Here is a 20,356-nt window from a genome sequence, read left to right as displayed (position 1 = left end):
GTGATTGCACAGTGTACCGATGAGGGTCCAAAAATTGGCCATTGTGAGAACTACTGGTCACCAGGAAGTTTTAGAAAATGAGCACACATGAAGTAGAACCACTGTTAAATTTCAACAATGCTTGGTTGAATGTTTGCACTATGACAACAACTATGAAACTAATTTACTTTTTTCTGGTAGTGATTAAGTTAGCTCGCAACTATCTTCAGTTATGGGCATGGACTAGCTTCTTCCTCTGGAAGACATGAGAGTGAGGTACGGTACAAAATACAATAAATTACTATTTTCATTCAGTGTTATTCTGTAGTAGCTTAAGGCCTGTGCTCACATAACTGTAAAACAAAGTTTTTGTCACCACCATTGAAAAAGCCCCTTAATCACAGGGCAAGTTGTAATATTCATCATAAATAAGCATTTGTTGCTACAAATATTAATAACTATTATTCTGTTGCTAAACAAATTCTCGTTGTGTAGATATTATGAAATAGGAGATAAACAGTAGTTGTTTAACATAAAACAGAGGCGTAGATTTTTTTTTTTTTTTTTTTTTTTTTCAAAGTAGTATATTCCCTGTGCATTGCACTGTGTTAAAATCCAGCCTGAGTAAACACAATATAATTGATAATAGGTAAAATATATTTGCAATTCCAATTATTTTCATATAAAGGACCAGCAACTTAATTTGTTTAGTGTGTATTTGGATTTTTGTTACAGTTGTATATAGAAAAGGTAGATGCAGTAGAAACCTAATATTTAATAACTGTTTCTGTCTTGTTAATATATAAATTCATTTGTCCTTTATCCCTAAACATCATCCTTTTTGATGGGCTAATTAATTCATTCATCACATTCTGTAGATCCCACCATAGACTGTAAGATGGTCTGCAGAACATGAATGTGGATAGAGATGTAAATTTTTATGCTATGGTAGAACAGTACCCTCCATATTCGAGATTCATATGCAGTCAGATAATGCAGAGAATTCATCTGAAATTTCAAAAGACGGTAATAATATGAAAGATATGTATATTGTTTTGTAAATGTGTTGAACGAGTGCACCATGGCATCCTACAGTCTAATAGAGTCAACAGATGGTATTCCAAGATGTCACATAAACAAGCAACCTATAGACAATACTCTTTGTACAGTTTTGTGTAGTGTTGCCAGTAGTGTCACAAGGAATGAGAGATGATAATTTAAAGGCCTGATTAAAAAACTTGAATCTGTAGTGCAATATCATGGTATGTCTACCAGTACACTTCCAGCTATGGAAAATTCCCCAAAAATTCTCTAATTTAGTGACAAAAATTGAAAAGAGAGTAAATTCCAGTTTAAAAAGGGATGGTTATATGTATGTTTCAGCAAAGACATTGTAGTGTACACAAACAATTGTATGTGTACAGCTAGTAATAACTAATGTCTTAATAAATATCACTGAATAGAAGTCACTGGTATTTAGCATACAAGAAATGAAACTAAAAGTGAAAGAAACTTTATTAAAATCATTAGTTTGTCAAATGTTAGACTTTATGCATTGGTTCCACTTTTCTCAGTAATGAAACTACTTGCTTTTTGGACAATGTGTTTCAAAATATATCAGAAACTTGATGGTATAACAGGACATATGAAATATAGGAACTCATGTACAACATCCTCATTCAATGGTGCTACTGAACACAAAAAAATTTGGACATGAGAACACTCATACTTACATTCCCTGTGTAGCATTTCTCATCATCTTTGCCCCTAGACAGTATGTCAGTCAGTCTAGGCGAAAAGTAACAATACAAATTTGAAGAATTTAACAGTATTTTAACTTAAAGAATGGATCTAATGACAAGAGGAGACATCAGTTATTGGTTGTACTAGCATGGCTGCCAAAGTATGCAATACAAATTTGTAAATGTGGACATTATTCATCGATTGTCGTTGTCATCATCGTCGTACAGGTCCACTTTTGGGGGTACTGTTAATCAGCCTCTTCCATTTCCTTCTGTCTATATATAATGTGTCATGGGAAACATCACCCAATGTCCTTCCTCTGGCAGTGAGGTCTTCTTTGATCATGTCCAGCCAATGGGTTCTGGGACTTCCAACAGGACATTTTCTATCCACCCCTCTTTCCACATTTATTTGGGTTTTTCTTGTAGGCTCCACTACATGCCCATACCACCACAGTCTGGATGTGCTGATTCAGTCTAAAAGAGATGTTTTAATTTCACCTTTCTTTCTCACCTCCTTATTCCTTAACTTATCCATCTAGGTCATCTGAATAGTGGATCTATGGAATTCCATTTCTGACTCTCTCTTGGTGCATGCTTCAATACCATAGACCAATACTAGTAAAAGAAGCCATTGGAAATAACTAATTTTGCTTTTTATGTATCTCATCATACCAATAAAAACATTCTCACTTGTTGGTTGTATTCACCACCCTTTTGCACTCTGTTGGTAATCTCTGATTGAATCAAATTATCCTTGGCATTTATACTTTTGAGGTATGGAGAACTAACTATGCACAGATGTTATGTGGTGGTCTTCTAGTTTCACACTTGTGGGATGCCCATCCCTGTTGACTGCCATCACCACTGTTTTGGTCTGTGAAGGTTGTACCCTTGGAACTGAGATTCCCATACAGTGAATCTGGTCTGAACTTCCTCTTCTGTTTCACCTCAGGTCATGACATCATCAGCAAAAGGCAACTGTATTAAGTTAATCAAAACATTTCTTGATGTTCGTTATTATACCATTCGTGATGGTGATGAACAGTGGCAGGGACATTTCACTGCCTTCCTGAACTGCACTCTTGACATGAAACCATGATTATCACTCTCCAACTTGTACACAGCTTGTACATCATTATTATTCAACCTATTGTTAAATCAAACAAATAAAAGTGTAAGAAATGTGAGAGTACCTTACTCAAGCTCTGTAACATATCTGGGGTTCACATTCATTAACTATAACACTCTTGAAAATTCCTCATGTAATATGAATATCACATGCATGTGTGTTGCTATAAAATTCTTGTTAACTATTTTAAGCTGTCATAAATGATATTAATTGAATCTCTAGAAGGAAAGCAGTCATGCGGGTTTCAAAATTAGCTTGTGGACATTGGTACATATATTTCTGTCACTCTGTAACATCATTAGATTAGCTTTCTGGGCATTGGGTACTATCATCACTTTGTTCTTCCAGGTATCCTATAGAATACTTTTTTTATGGGGTTTTGGAACTTCGTGTGCTTGTGAATTAAATGACAAATGGTTGCTTTTCCAAGTAATACTTTTTCAAGTATTATGCAGAGCAATTCATTACAAATGCATCATGTATGACTTATCCAAATTAACTGCTAAATTATTTTTAATCTTATATGATAGTGTATATTTTTTAATGTATTGCTTTTTTTCCTTATTTACTTACCATAATCTATTCTACCCCAACCAGTTGCAACTGTCTTGTTGACTGAGAAAGTGTCATGTGTGTAGAGACAAGCAGGTCGTAGAAACTTGTTGAAATGCACACGGTCACTAAGACGCAACAGAGCAATGTCATTGTATTTGCTTGGTGGTTTATATTCAGGATGGCGCACAATATTTACAATGCGATAATCCACAGGGTGTGCTCCATCGTCATCACGTTTCAGATTCAGTTCACCGAGACGAACTATCACTGGGGGTCCCCTGTAATTTATAAAGCATCTTTCTGTTATGAAAAGAGTAAAAAGAAGTTTAGAGAATATGGATTTAAAGATACATTAGTAATATTTGTGATTTAGAGTAGTAAAACTGAACTGCCATTTTTTGTCTGTTTGAACATGCTAATCTCCAAAACTACTCAGTGAATATTCATGGGATTTTCACAGGCAACTTGAGCAGAGCTTGAGGCAACAAAAAGGTTTTATTTCATCTAAGTCAGATAACAAAAAAGGAAACAAAGGAAAAAGAAAACAATAAAGATATAATTTAAACTTTTAGGAATTTGCTCAGCTTAGTAGTTTGGATGTTTATCTTATTGATGGCGTAGTACACCAGACAGCACTGTTAGATTTTTAGCACACCAAAGAACCAACAGATGGCACTGTTAGTTTTTTTTACATCAATGACAGAAGTATTTTTGTAAGTTTAATCAATGACAGAATTATGCGCAGTAATCTTATCTTTATGAAAACAAACTAACATTGAATATACTTGGCTAGGATACAGAGATTTACTGATTTTTCTTTGTGTATTAAAAACTTAATGAAATTGCTTTGCTTCTTTTGATGTGCTTCATTTGTGTCTGTTGCAAAAGTGATCACACAAGGGTTCTGTTTTTACCAGCTGAGGCACAGAACTCTAAAAAACAGTGATACACGAAGGCCCTTCTTTAACTTCCATTGCAAAGCTTGAGCATATAGCTGGTTTGTAATATTGTTCAAGTCAGCTAGTAAAGTAAATGAAAGACTGCAAATGAAATGTTTGATTTTAGCAGTTCAAGCATAATGACTGTTACCAAAAGTGGATGTCTCTTAAACAAAATCATATTCTTTTGATAGAAGGTAAATATTCTGCTCCTGAAAACATTGTCATTATGTACACTCTCTTTAGTGTTCAAATATTTTGTACAAGTTCTTAAATGTTATCAATATTAGAACTTTTAATACATGAATATAATGCAGAAGTATTTTGCAATATTTACATTCAGAACACGGATATTTTTTAATGAATAATTTTGTCGAATGGGAGCATGATGACAATGAAGTGTGTGTGTTTGTGGGGGGGATAGAGAGAGGGTGACAGTACACTGGATGGGGAGACTGTTGAGAAGAGGGTGTGGGTGCAAGTGGCTAGCTGAGATTGAGATCAAGAGGATTATGAGAATGGAGGATATATTTTGAGGGTAACTCCCATCTACATAGTCCAGAAAAACTGGTGCTGGGGAGAAGGAGCCAGATGGTGTGATTTGTGAAGTAACCATTGAAATCAAACACGTTGTGGTCAATAGTATGTTCCACTAGTGGATGGCCAACACTGCTCTTAGTCACAGTTTGGCAATGGCCATTCATTCTGGTGGACATTTGGTTTGTGGTGAAGCCCACATCAAATGATGTGCATAAGTTGCAGAAGAGCTTGTACATAACCTGGCTGATTCGCAGGTGGCCCCGGCACTGATGGGCTAGGATAAGCCTGTGATGAGACAGGAGTAGAACATGCTGGCTGGGTGAATCATTTAGGTATTGCACCTGGGTCCTCCATAGGTATATGACCCATGTGGCAAATGGTTGAGAATGAGTGTGGCTTAGTGATAGACCAGGATACTGTATAGGCTGTGCGGGCTGCAGAATACCGCTGTATGACGGGTGGGAAGGATTGTCAGTAGGATGTCTCTCATTTCCAGACACAATAATAGATAGTTGATGAATGACATGATTTTGCAGCTGGCTCTTGGAAGTAGTGAAAGGATTTGAGGTTTGAGGATGTGGCATTGGAAAACTGTTTCTGAACTAGGTTTTGGTGTAGTGCCTGTCTGTGAAGGCCTTATTGAGGTCTTCAGCATACTGGGCTATATGTATATATGCCATTTCTGAGAACCAGCAAATTGAGAATCACTGGAAAACCCATTGTTAACTGTGTAATCGGTTGCAATAAAATAATGAGAACATCATATTCATGGCAAAAGAATCATTGTAACTTGCTTATTATGAGAGTATGCTATTTAAAGGCAGCAATACACTGAGGATGCACCCAAAATGCATTGTTCTTGGTACAATTTGTTATAATTAAATTTCAGTTAGTTACGCAGCTACGATTAAAGCTTTCAGCAAGTGCTAAGATTGGTAAGATACTAGAAATGGTAATTGTTGCTACGATGTACGTTTAGCGTGGTGAATAGCGTGTGGAAGTTGTGAAGTATTTATGTTTGAGCGGGGATTCGCGACTTGCCAGTACATACTTTTTTTCCTAATATTTGTGTTTTTATTAAATTCTGTTACTTTAGTATATACTATAATTTTTGATGTTACGTAAATATAAGTTCACCTTTCTTTGGGTGTTCGATTGGCTTGATCTACAGGACACCTTGCGCTACTTGTGTAAAGCTATTTTGCTCCTTTTTCTTTTATGCTTCGTAATTCACGTGTTGCAGAGATTCTGCTACAGGGTAAGAACAGTGATCAAGTAAGACTAACCTTGAGATTTTACTAAAATGTGAGAATGATGAAATAATGTTTATCTTATGTGAAGAAGTATTACGAATTTGTATCACACTATTTGTAAAGGAACTTTTATAAGCCTGTTTCCTTATTGATTGGACATGGTACTTTGCTTTTGGTGGACAATGGAGGAAATGTGCATTTTAACAGAGCTAATGTGGGAATTTTACGCGCACCCGTTGAGTAAACAGTGTGACTTACGAACTAAAAACTTCCCACAACTGCCGCCGGAGTGCGATGCGATTGCGTGTACCACATTGGGGCCCATGTACCATATCCACAAGTCACATTGTTCCTGAGCGTTCAGCAGCACGTTGAACGTAGCACGCTCAGCGTTAACGTTCGACAGCATGGCCTGTGTGCCGACAGCTTAAGGCCATGGGCATGAGGGACATTAGTATATATGGATATGGTATCAACAGTGATGAGTGGGGATCCAGGTGGTAATGGGCTGGGGATGGTCAAGAGCCAGGGAAGGAAGTGATTCAGATCTTTAATATGAGTGTCTAGCCCATGACCAACTGGTAGGAGGTGTTGCTTGACAAGAAAGGAGCTTCTTTCAGTGGGAACACAGTAACCAGTTACAGTGGGGCAGCCATGATTATTGGGTTTTACTATTCAGTGATTTGTTCCCTTTAGTCATAAATTATTTACATTCTGCCAGGAATTTTCACACCATACTTATGGAGTGAAACTAAAGTAATTTGAAGTATAACTCATGCTCTATTGCAATTCTCTTTTAAACCTTATTTTCGTTGATGTCCTCCTGTGGTCTTGTTTTGTTCACATCTTTTCAGAACCTAAACCCAAAAACAGTCATGTCTGTGCTGCATGTTGGAGAGAGGTGCAAGATTTAGACAGTGATGGAGACCACAAGCTGAAGTGCTAATGCAGGCACATTTGGCAACATATGCACAGTAATGCAACTGAATAAAACTAATTTTTAACTTAACACAAAATTTAGGGCAAAATAATTAAATAACATAAAAATTCTCTGGAAAATAAGCATAATGTGTAAATGAATGATATTTATTATTAAACACTAAAATGTATGATATTTTGCAGAGATGCGTTCTGACAAACAGTAAAAGTGATAGCAAGAGTGAGATTTGTTTCAGGAGGGTGGAGTGGAAGAAGTGGTGTGTGTTCCTATAATGAAGAAGAATCGAAGCTGGGGCAATGGTTTGTTAATTTGTGTTTCTATGTGATTACTCATAATTCATATTTAGGTGAGTCATTATCTATCTTCATTTCTTATCTTCCAAAAAGATTTTTTTTTAGTTTCAACATTTTGTTGACAGGGAACCAGCAAAATTTTTTAGTGTTTCATGAGGCTTTTATTAATGAATCTGTCAACAGCTGCAGTACATATGTTTGGCAACTAGTTTCAAACCAACTGGTTCACTTCCAAGCAGGCCCTAATGAGGACACACACACACACACACACACACACACACACACACACACACACACACACACACACACACAAAAGTGCGTAGTTGTCAATGAACAGTGATATAAAAGTGGAATTAAAGTAAATATTTCAAATATAACAGAAATCCGTTATTTGAATATTTGAATTCAAACATATCTGCACTGAAACTGCCTGATCTTAATAATAAACATCAACATGGCAATACAAGCTTTAGAAAATGTTTGCAGGTGGTTCAGATGGCTCTAAGCACTAAGAGACTTAACATCTGAGGTCATCAGTCCCCTAGACTTACAACTACTTAAACCTAACTAACCTAAGGATATCACACACATCCATTACAGAGGCAGGATTCGAACCTGCGACCGTAGCAGCAGTGCAGTTCCAGACTGAAGCACCTTCTTGGCCACAGCAGCCGGCAAACTGTTTGCAATATGACTATCACAATCCACACGTGCCTCTTAGCAAGTCAAAATCAAACTGGGTGTCAACATAGCCAACAGCACCAGCAAACTTCTGATGGTACTAGTGTCATAACTCATATTGAGCTTACGGGTGTTTCACAGCGAGGTTCTCAGAGCCCTTATAGTCATTAAAACAAATGAATGTGGATAAAATCTCTCAAACTGCCGCACATTCATGCACTCAAATTGACCACACAATCAGTCTATGTCATATGTGCTAAAACAATGATGAAAGAGTAAAAGTAGCTATTGTTGTGGTCTTCAGTCCTGAGACTGGTTTGATGCAGCTCTCCATGCTACTCTATCCTGTGTAAGCTTCTTCATCTCCCAGTACCTACTGCAGTCTACATCCTTCTGAATCTGCTTAGTGTATTCATCTCTTGGTCTCCCTCTATGATTTTTACCCTCCAGTACCAAATTGGTGACCCTTGATGCCTCAGAACATGTCCTACCAACAGATCCCTTCTTCTAGTCAAGTTATGCCACAAACTCCTCTTCTCCCCAATTCTGTTCCATACCTCCTCATTAGTTATGTGATCTACCCATCTAATCTTGAGCATTCTTCTGTAGCACCACATTTTGAAGGCTTCTATTCTCTTCTTGTCTAAGCTATTTATCATCCACATTTCACTTCCATACATGGCTACACTCCATACAAATACTTTCAGAAATGACTTCCTGACACTTAAATCTATACTCGATGTTAACAAATTTCTCTTCTTCAGAAACACTTTCCTTGCAATTGCCAGTCTACATGTTATATCCTCTCTACTTCGACCATCATCAGTTATTTTGCTCCCCAAATAGCAAAACTCCTTTACTACTTTAAGTATCTCATTTGCTAATCTAATTCCCTCAACATCACCCGATTTAATTCGACTACATTCCATTATCCTCTTTCTGCTTTTGCTGATGTTCATCTTATACCCTCCTTTCAAGACACTGTCCATTCCGTTCAACTGCTCTTCCAAGTCCTTTGCTGTCTCTGACAGAATTACAATGTCATCGGCAAACCTCAAAGTTTTTATTTCTTCTCCATGGATTTTAATATCTACTCCGAACTTTTCTTTTGTTTCCTTTACTGCTTGCTCAATATACAGATTGAATAGCATCGGGGAGAGGCTACAACCCTGTCTCACTCCCTTCCCAACCACTGCTTCCCTTTCATGTCCCTAACCCTTATAACTGGCATCTGGTTTCTGTACAAATTGTAAATAGCCTTTCACTCCCTGTATTTTACCCCTGCCACCTTCAGAATTTGGAAGAGAGTATTCCAGTCAACATTGTCAAAAGCTTTCTCTAAGTCTATAAATGCTAGAAACATAGGTTTGCCTTTCCTTAATCTTTCTTCTAAGATAAGTCATAGTGTCAGTATTGTCTCACGTGTTCAAACATTTCTATGGAATCCAAACTGATCTTCCCTGAGGTCAGCTTCTACCAGTTTTTCCATTTGTCTGTAAAGAATTTGCATTACTCTTTTGCAGCTGTGACTTATTAAACTGATAGTTCGATAATTTTCACATCTGTCAACACCTGCTTTCTTTGGGATTGGAATTATTATATTCTTCTTGAAGTCTGAGGGTATTTCACCTGTCTAATACATCTTGCTCACCAGATGGTAGAGTTTTGTTAGGCCTGGCTCTGCCAAGGCCGTCAGTAGTTCTAATGGAATGTTGTCTACTCCGGGGGCCTTGTTTCGACTCAGGTCTTTCAGTGCTCCGTCAAACTCTTCACGGAGTATCATATCTCCCATTTCATCTTTATCTACCACCTCTTCCGTTTCCATAATATTGTTCTCAAGAACATCGCCCCTGTATAGACCCTCTGTATACTCCTTCCACCTTTCTGCTTTCCCTTCTTTGCTTAGAACTGGGTTTCCAACTGAGCTCTTGATATTCATGTAAGTGGTTCTCTTTTCTCCAAAGGTCTCTTTAATTTTCCTGTAGGCAGTATCTATCTTACCCCTTGTGAGATAATCCTCTACATCCTTACATTTGTCCTTTAGCCATCCCTGCTTAGCCATTTTGCACTTCCTGTCGATCTCATTTTTAAGACGTTTGTATTCCTTTTTTGCTGCTTCACTTACTGCATTTTTGTATTTTCTCCTTTCTTCAATTAAATTCAGTATCGCTTCTGTTACCCAAATGTTTCTACTAGCCCTTGTCTTTTTACCTACTTGATCCTCTGCTGCCTTCACAATTTCATTTCTCAAAGCCACCCATTCTTCTTCTACTGTATCTCTTTCCCCCATTCCTGTCAATTGTTCCTTTATGCTCTCCCTGAAACTCTGTACAACCTCTGCTTCTTTTAGTTTATCCAGGTCCCATCTCCTTAAATTCCCACCTTTTTGCAGTTTCTTCAGTTTTAGTCTACAGTTCATAACCAACAGATTGTGGTCAGAGTCCACATCTGCCCCTGGGAATGTCTTACAATTTAAAATCTGGTGCCTAAACCTCTGTCTTACCATTATATAATCTATCTGAAATCTTTTAGTATCTCCAGGGTTCTTCCATGTATACAACCTTCTTTCATGATTCTTGAATCAAGTGTTAGCTATGATTAAGTTATGCTCTGTGCAAAATTCTACCAGGCTGTTTCCTCTTTCATTTCTTAGCCCCAATCCATATTCACCTACTACGTTTCCTTCTCTTCCTTTTCCTACTGTCGAATTCCAGTCACCCATGACTATTAAATTTTCATCTCCCTTCACTACCTGAATAATTTCTTTTATCTCATCATACATTTCATCAGTTTCTTCATCATCTGCAGAGCTAGTTGGAATACTACTGCAGTAGGTGTGGGCTTCATGTCTATCTAGCTATATGTGAGATTAAAACACAAGTAATATGACAAATGAGCTAAAAGAATGGCACTGGGAAACATCACTGCCTGACAACTCAAAAAATGCCCTAAAACCTTGGGAAAAATATTACAGAATTCACAAACTTTAATGCTCAGATCACATACATTTGAACTTTACTGAGAATAGAAGGCAGTTCCATCAGAAAATCTGTTGCAGCCCGCTTATAGGAAAATAAAACACACTCCTATAAAATGTGGCACACAGTGATATGTACCCCACAAGCACCACACATTGGAGGGTAGTCTTGCTGGAGGAAGAAGCTCTGCATCATATGACTATAGCCTATGGAAGGATGGGTAAGGAAGACCACGCCCTGTTGACATGGCTAGGAGGCATGTCATGGCTGCATTGTGGACTTCAATAGATGGAATTTACTGTCTGTCACTTTCAGCACTCATCCTCCTAACGACACAAGACTCTGTATGCCAACAGTGAGGCTATAGTTTGCAGGGGGATGGCACGCTGAAATAAACTGAGGAGCATGACAAGCCTATTTGGCTGCTAGATCTGCCCTTTTGTTCCCCACAATACTCATGTACCTTGGTACCCCACAGAAACATACATCCCTCCCAAGTCATTGTAGTTGGAGGAAGGCATCCTGTATATTCTGGACTAGTTTATCTGCTGGGTACAAACTTGTAGAGAGTGAATGGCACTCAGAGAATCGAAATAGGCAAGAAATTTAGCATTCAAAGTGTGGTGTCACTGCCAGACACCACACTTGCTAGGTGGTAGCCTTTAAATCGGCCGCAGTCCGGTAGTATACGTCGGACCCGCGTGTCGCTACTATCAGTGATTGCAGACCGAGTGCCGCCACACGGCAGGTCTGGAGAGACTTCCTAGCTCTTGCCCAGTTGTGCAGCAGACTTTGCTAGCGATGGTTCACTGCCTACTTACATTCTCATTTGCCGAGAAGATAGTTTAGCATTGCCTTCAGCTACGTTATTTGCTACGACCTAGCAAGGCGCCATTATCAGTTACTATTGATATTGTGAACTATGTACCGTCAAGAGCGACATTCGTCATTAATGGATTTAAGTTAAGTATTCCACCAGCTACATCCGTTTTTCTAAATTCTAATTTCTTTGTCCTGTTCCAGACCTCACGCCAGCCTGTGTGAGCTAATACGCGTGCCTTTCGGCTTCCTCTAGTTAACACCATGTTGGCTCTCCTGCCAACCACAAAACAAAGAATGTCTCATAGGCTCCAGTGCCTGAAAGATCACATATAATTCTACATCAAAATTCTTGAGGCGGTTGAATCTGGAGGATGTGATATGGGAAAACAATTGAGCAACCAACAGAGTCCCCTATTTAGACCCACCCATAAAGATAGCTACATAGTTATGGTACTCATATAAAACATCAGAAAATACTGCATTAAAAAAAGAAGCAGCAGTGCAATCTCTCTTGTACTCCAGTAAATCTAAAATGACTTGTGTTCTCTACAGTAACTGTGGTGGCAGATGGTTAAAACCCTGGATTTAAGGTTGGACATGCTGCACTTCAAGTGACTCCAGCAAATGCCACACAAGGGTCGCAAATGGCTTTGTTGTTTGTGGAAAATGGGAGAAAAGGTGTTCCAGAGGTGGAAAAGTAACAGCATGGTATGCGGGTGAATTCAGTGCTGCCAGGAACTTGTGTGCCTGGCACACCATGAGGAGTTGCTGTCATATCGTAAGTGATGGTTCACCAGCCTCAGCACAGAGACTGGGTATGGTGCTGGTCCTAAATGCACCCGTGGACAGACAGCATCAATGATCTTGAAATAAGAAGGCATCACCAGTCCATACACCATGCGCCCATAGTCTAACTGTGTACACACAAAAACCCTATAAATCTGGAGCAGATGAGCCTGTCTGCTCCCAAAGACCTGAGGCTAAGGCACTTTATGATGTTGACTGCCCTCACGGCTCTGGCTTTCAGGTCTCACAGGACGTGGAAACCATGATAATTTGAAGTAAAAAAAGAGGCCTAAAAATCTCACAGAGTCTCTAACATGTGGAATGGTGTCCTCATATGCAAGGCAGGTAAATTAAAAATATGACAAGAATGATAAGGATGAACACAAAGACCCTTATCTGCAGAAAACCCAAAATCCATCTTTGCAGCCCACTCCTCCAACCTCCATACTGTAAGTTGCAACTCATGGCTTGCTGTTGCAACATTGGAGGATGCAAAGGAGACAGCAAAATCATCCACAAAAAAGGAGCACTGTACAGGACTCCACACTGTAGATGTGATACCACTTATGGCTATCGCACAGAGGTTAACACTTAAAACATAGACCTGAGGGACACCATTCTTGTGCTCAAAACCATCTGACAGCCTGTCAACAACTCTGATCCTAAAAATCTGCTGAGACAGGAAAGACTGTATAAAAATGGAGAGGAGGTCACTGAAGTTCCACTGATACAGTTGTGTGACAGTACTGTCTCTCCAAGTAGTACCACATGCCTTACTGATGTCAAAGAATATGCTGATGCAATGATGTTTACGTAGGAAAGGCTGCTGTACAGCCACACCTAGCAGAGACAGGTTGTCAACAGTGGACCAAAATCTCCAGAATACACACAGATAGTGGCTAAGAAGTTGCCTGGTCTTTAACAATCAGACTAGACCATGGTTAACCTTTTGCTCCATGGCCTTTCCTATACAGCTCGTTGAGATACTCCAATAACTACTGGGAGATGTGCGGTCCTTTCATGGTTTAAGGAAAGGTATCAAAATTGCCTCTCTCCATGAGTGGGGAAGGTACCTGTCTGCCTTACAAGATTAAAACATTGGGGGAGGATATCCTTTGATACTGCCAGAAAGCATGCCATACTGGATTTGCTTGTGACTGGGTGCAGTATCATGAATCTCAGACAGCACCGATTCCAGCTTTCACATGGAGAAAGGATAGTTGTGAACTCAGAACTGTTGGATCTGAAGTTCAGCTTTCCCCTCTCTACAGTCACATTATACAGATTCAGGCTGGCATTGGCAGTGGTTTGTGCAAAATTCTTTGCCGGCTTCTACATCTACATTTACACTCCGCAAGCCACCCATAGGTGTATGGCGGAGGGCACTTTACGTGCCACGGTCATTACCCCCTGTATGGTTCGCGGGAAGAACGACTGTCTGAAAGCCTCTGTGCGTGCTCTAATCTCTCAAATTTTACATTCGTGATCTCCTCGGGAGGTATAAGTAGGGGGAAGCAATATATTCTATACCTCATCCAGAAACGCACCCTCTCGAAACCTGACAAGCAAGCTACACCACGATGCAGAGCGCCTCTCTTGCAGAATGTTCCACTTGAATTTGTTAAACATCTCCGTAACGCTATCACGGTTACCAAATAACCCTGTGACGAAATGGGCCGCTCTTCTTTGGATCTTCTCTATCTCCTCCGTCAACTCGATCTGGTACGGATCCCACACTGATGAGCAATACTCAAGTATAGGTCGAATGAGTGCTTTGTAATCCACCTCCTTTGTTGATGGACTACGTTTTCTAAGGACTCTCCCAATGAATCTCAACCTGGTACCCGCCTTACCAACAGTTAATTTTATATGATCATTCCACTTCAAATCATTCCGCACGCATACTCCCAGATATTTTACAGAAGTAACTGCTACCAGTGTTTGTTCCGCTATCATGTAATCATACAATAAAGGATCCTTCTTTCTAAGTATTTGCAATACATTACATTTGTCTATGTTAAGGGTCAGTTGCCACTCCCTGCACCAAGTGCCTATCCGCTGCAGATCTTCCTGCATTTCGCTACAATTTTCTAATGCTGCAACTTCTCTGTATACTACAGCATCTTCCGTGAAAAGCCGCATGTAACTTCTGACACTATCTACTAGGTCATTTATATATATTGTGAAAAGCAATGGTCCCATAACACTCCCTGTGGCACGCCAGAGGTTACTTTAATGTCTGTAGAAGTCTCTCCATTGATAACAACATACTGTGTTCTGTTTGCTAAAAACTCTTCAATCCAGCCACACAGCTGGTCTGATATTCAGTAGGCTCTTACTTTGTTTATCAGGCGACAGTGCGGAACTGTATCGAACGCCTTCCGGAAGTCAAGAAAAATAGCATCTACCTGGGAGCCTGTATCTTATATTTTTTGGGTCTCATGAACAAATAAAGCGAGTTGGGTCTCACACGATCGCTGTTTCCGGAATCCATGTTGATTCCTACAGAGTAGATTCTGGGTTCCCAAAAACGACATGATACTCGAGCAAAAAACATGTTCTAAAATTCTACAACAGATCGACATCAGAGATATAGGTCTATAGTTTTGCGCATCTGCTCGACGACCCTTCTTGAAGACTGGGACTACCTGTGCTCTTTTCCAATCATTTGGAACCTTCCGTTCCTCTAGAGACTTGCGGTACATGGCTGTTAGAAGGGGGTAAGTTCTTTCGCGTACTGTGTGTAGAATCGAATTGGTATCCCGTCAGGTCCAGTGGACTTTCCTCTGTTGAGTGATTCCAGTTGCTTTTCTATTCCTTGGACACTTATTTCGATGTCAGCCATTTTTTCGTTTGTGCAAGGATTTAGAGAAGGAACTGCAGTGTGGTCTTCCTCTGTGAAACAGCTTCTGAGCGCTGTCTCCAGGCACTTGTAGGAGACACCGCTGTTTCAGGACTGCTGCTGTTGGTAGATGACTACATTTACAGAAGTCCTCCTGAAGTTCATCATTAACTTCCTACTAAACAGTGTCTATGAGGGTTGGTTTTGTGTCGTCTCGTCACTGTAGGCTTGTACCATGGGAAGTAAGGAGAGAATGATGTTTGGTGGCCAATTTACTTTTTCTATAACACAGCTTCATGCATATATTTATAGGGTTCTTTATTAAACAGAACAAGAAGTTTCTTATCTTAAGCTAGCCCATGTAGTACAAGTTGTTCTGTAATAGTCCACATTAGCCTCACTGCTGGTGAAGTACAAGTCCCGCTATGTGCACTACTCTGGTCACCACTGACTCTGAGCTAGAGGCTGAGCTAACTGTGACAGCGACTCCCACTGGGCTGCAACTAATGACTAGGCTCGTTGACTCACTGGACGACTGACTGGCCTTCTAGTCTGCAGAGCGATATAAATACTGGTGGCCACAAGGGCATTGGTGGCCATTTCTTGCGAGGCTGTCTTTGGCCCCTCTGCTGATAGGCTCGCTTGCTCCGGTGTCTGCTATCAATCTTTTCACAGCTTCTTTGCCACCTGGAGTGCTGGTGACAGCTTATGCCAGCACAGCTGGAGAGCAGAAAGTGAAGTTAATGGCTGAGAATGACCCAGTAGCAGCACAAAAATGGATGGGAGTACTTGTGTTGAGGATGCACATCACATGAGGCCCTCCAGAACCTGACCTCTGGGACAAGTAGAGGTCAAGCCCCACAAAATACGATGGGCATTGAAGTCTCCCAGTAAGAGAAATGGCTGGGGGAGTTGTTCCCTAAGACTTGTGAGATCCTCAAAGTCCATTACATCTTGTGGAGGTAGATACAGTGAGCAAACAGTGAACCTCTGACACACATGAATCTCAACTGCGATGGCTTGCAGGTCAGTAACCAGGTGGAGAACAGAGGAGTGGTGTACATTATGCACAAACACAGTAATCCCTTCGTTGGCACATTCCACAGTTAGGTCATCCCTGTGATATCCCTGCAGTACAGGGGCATAAGGTGCATTAAAACGTGTTTTCCGCAAATGCAAGCACAGGTGGCATTCCTGTGCCAGGAACCTGTTAATGTTCCACTGTAGGATGGGAGCCTTCTATCACTGGGGTAGCACTTCTACCCTGACTTTCTGCCAGGGAGGGGAGCCCACAATGGGTGGAGGCTCAGTCTTGGCTCGAGATGATTGTCACAGACAAAAATCAATGTCCATCACCTCTGAAGAATATTTGAAAGAGACATTAGGTAGGATGACATTGAAATCATCGGACTGTGTACTTCCTGTCTCAATCAGTACGTGATCCTTCACCTTTGACTTCAATTTTTTGTCTGGGGCAGCTTTTGAACCACAACTTTGGATGTGGTACTGGCAGTGGCAGTGCTGAGCAGTGGACAATGCTTGATCTTTGGAGGGACAGGTAGTTCCATGATGTAACAATTGTAGCCTTTTCTCAAATTCTATGGCAAGGGCCAGGCTTCAAATGAACTACATCAGTGCAAGTACATTGACAATCATAGGTACTAGCTCTGACACAACTCCTGTTTGTGTAGCAGCATAAGTTTTCTGGACTGGCTGTTTGAGAATGGAAACAAAAGAGGCAACAAATGTGGTTGGCTGTATGTACTTGCATAGCTTTTTGGCTTCACCATACAGGATGTGCTTTATTGTTTTGATCTCCTGGATCTTCCATTCTTCAAGCACAACACTGCAGTCCCTACTCCAGACAGGGTGATCCCCAGAGCAGTTGACAGTGTCATTGGCGGCTTTATCACATTTGCAACAAGTAGCTTCTCCTTTACAAACAAGAATAGTGTGCCCATAGTGCTGGCATTTAAAACACTGCATTTTGGGAAATAAGGTCATACACTTAGGTATAGGAAACCTGCCTTGACATTCTCTGCAAGTTTCATACTGTTAAAAGCAAGCATAAACTAGTCTGATTTGACAAGATCACCATCCACCCTTTTCATACCATTTTGCATGTTGATAATGCCTTCCTGGGACAACTAAACTTTCATTTCTTCTTGGTAAATGTTAACTAGATCCCTGCAAGTCACAACACCTTTGCTGTAGTTCAAGGTGTTGTGCAATTCAGTGAGGCATTGGGCTTTTGAAGGTTCTTTACTTGTTGGGAGCTAGGTATTTCAGCCAACAGAGTCCTACTGTACATGTGCTTAACAGATTTTAAGGTTCCAGTAATGCTCTCTATGTATGTAAAATGGAGAAATTTTTGTGAAATTATCCTCTTTTCTTTTAACTGTAAGAAACATATTCTGACAAACACTATGAATTCTGTTACTAGTGACTGAATCAAGAGGATTGGTAAGCCCTCTTTTTAGACTGGGTGTTGGTACCTTTCCAGCTGCCCACCCTTTTTGCTGGAAGGAGGAATGAAAAATTATGAAGGGTCCATGTCAGCCCCATGAGCAGCTAGGGAAGCAAGAGTTCACTCAGACAGACCGTGCATGCATGAGAAAGCCTTATAAACTGAGGTGCAGCAGGTTCCCCAGAGGCTACCCACTAACAACTATTCCACTTCAACAGACATGCATCTCACCAGCGCACAGCATGACCTTGAGATTGAGGAATTTTGTTTATAGAGGTTGTTATCATCCTCACAATCCTAACTGCCAAGCCAAGAACCCCGTTCCCTGTGACAACAATGTTCCACCACTGCGCCACACAGTGGTCGCTGAAGCATGCCCAGAGCTTATGGTGAAAGTGGACTGGTGGCATTTACCAGCCCCACTCAGGAACTCTGAGGTCACTAAGCACATACCCAATAAATGAATGCTGAGCTCCTGAGAGCACAATCAGTAGGTGTGTCACATTTTATATGTGGGTGTGCCTATGCAACTTTATTAATATTGACATCAATATGGTGAATGCTCAACATCAATATAGTGAATGACAATAACAAATGTACAAGTATTACACAAATACAGATACTAGTGTTATGTGTACGTATTATATCTTTGAACATAAGATGAGCATTTCATGCTCAAGTGTGTGTCCATGACCAATGGGCTCATCATATTAAATAAGATGCTGTGGTGCCCCATTTAATTTGATGCACCCACTAGCTATGGATGCACACTTGAATGAGAAACACTCGTCTTAAATTCAAATGTGTAACATATGTGCATGTCACTAGTAGCTGTATTTGTGTAATACTTTTACACCTGTTATTGTCATTCACTACATTCATGTCAAGATTAATAAAGATGCTTAGAAGCATCCAAATTTAAAACGTGACATGCCTACTGGTTGTGGGTGTGCGTTTATATGTGAGGCATGACACTAATGCCTTTGGAAGTTTGCTGGTGCTGTTGGCTATGTTGAAATCTAACTTGACTAGCTGAGAGGCATGCATGGATTGTGACAGTCATTCCATGAACAGTGTATAAAGTGTGTCTTTCAATTTTGATGGTTATTATTAAGATCAGGCACTTTCAGTGCAGACAATTAATTTCTATTTTGACTACTTATTGTAATTCCACTTTTGTATTCACAGTTCATTGGCAATTACGTACTGTTTTTTTGTATCTAATGACATTGTGTTTAAGTTTATTAAATTTATAACCAACACTAACAGGCTTTGAACATAATAACACTTTTCATCCATTCCATTGTGTCTTTCACTAACATGCAGAACAACAATAATAGTTATCAGAAACAAAACTAAATATTAAGTGCTAAATGTTTACTCACTTTCCAGAGTGTGTGCAGTGGGCTGCAGTGAGAACATAATATTCACTAATTAGTGATCCCCCACAGTTCCAAGCCAGTGTACCATCATTTTGATAACCAATAGCAGCCTGTTAAAACACATTTTTATCACACGTAAGTAGGTAAGTAGTAACAAAAATAAACAGAAAATATGGAGAGCAGCCACTCTCTGCAAATGATTGCTAGTTTATGGAAAGTTTTCTAATCTGTACCAGAGGCGAGCAGTTACCTTTATCTATGACCTGCTTGTGTTCTGATTCTGGAATTCACATTATGGTAAGAACAAAAAAAAAGTGTACTTCATATAAAGTAAATGACAAAAAATTTTCCAAACTAAAACACAGTTAGAATCTAAACAAACTGGAAACAAACTATTTCAGCTACTTATCTACATTAACATTTACATGACTACTCTGCTATTCGCACTTATGTGCTTGGCAGAGGGTGCACAGAACAACTTGCATACTATTTTTTGGCCTTCTCACTCTCAAATACCATGTGGAAAAAATAAAGTTAAATCTTTCCTTGTGAGCTCCCATTTTTTCTAATGTTATTACAATGGTCATTTCCACCTAATCTCTGGGACATTTCATGATACAAACTAATCTACATAAGATGCAATACACATAGCCACATAAAAGTGGCTCAGGGCAGTCACTGCATTCATTCAGCATGTATTGTATCTAACTGAAGCACTTCTTTTGGGTCATTGTGGAGTGAAATCTGTATGCTGCATTTACTAAAAAAAGTCCATCATCTCATAATTTATTTTGGAACAGAAGAGGAACTTATAAATAAGAAGAGAGACATATCTGTCTGTTCAGTACTGTAGTTTTCCATTACAATATGTATTTAATATGAAATGAGTCCTGTATGAACTTCCAAAATTATAAAAAACTTTATTTAAAATGTTTCAGATTGAAACTTTTTGTTCAGTACTTAGCCCTTGTTATACTGAGAGTAACAATGTAGATAATTTGGTTACAAATATGTTATTTGAAGATA

The 20,356-nt window shown here is 39.7% G+C and overlaps 1 protein-coding gene across 1 annotated transcript in view; it reads right to left on the bottom strand.

Moving 5' to 3' along the window:
• The window catches only part of LOC126266899 (serine protease snake-like), a 246,321-nt gene that overhangs the window by 16,509 nt on the left and 209,456 nt on the right, over positions 1–20,356 (bottom strand). The window contains exons 5-6 of the mRNA XM_049971567.1: positions 19,334–19,440; positions 3,427–3,686 (exon numbers count right to left, since the gene is read on the bottom strand). Of these exons, the coding sequence (XP_049827524.1) occupies positions 3,427–3,686; positions 19,334–19,440 (367 nt within the window). The remainder of the gene's footprint in view (positions 1–3,426; positions 3,687–19,333; positions 19,441–20,356) is intronic.

The sequence above is a fragment of the Schistocerca gregaria genome, chromosome 4, assembly GCF_023897955.1.
Source record: "Schistocerca gregaria isolate iqSchGreg1 chromosome 4, iqSchGreg1.2, whole genome shotgun sequence".
In the NCBI taxonomy this organism is placed as follows: domain Eukaryota; kingdom Metazoa; phylum Arthropoda; class Insecta; order Orthoptera; family Acrididae; genus Schistocerca; species Schistocerca gregaria.
The sequence above is the reverse complement of the archived record's forward strand: the minus strand, read 5'-3'. Positions and strand labels throughout refer to the sequence as shown.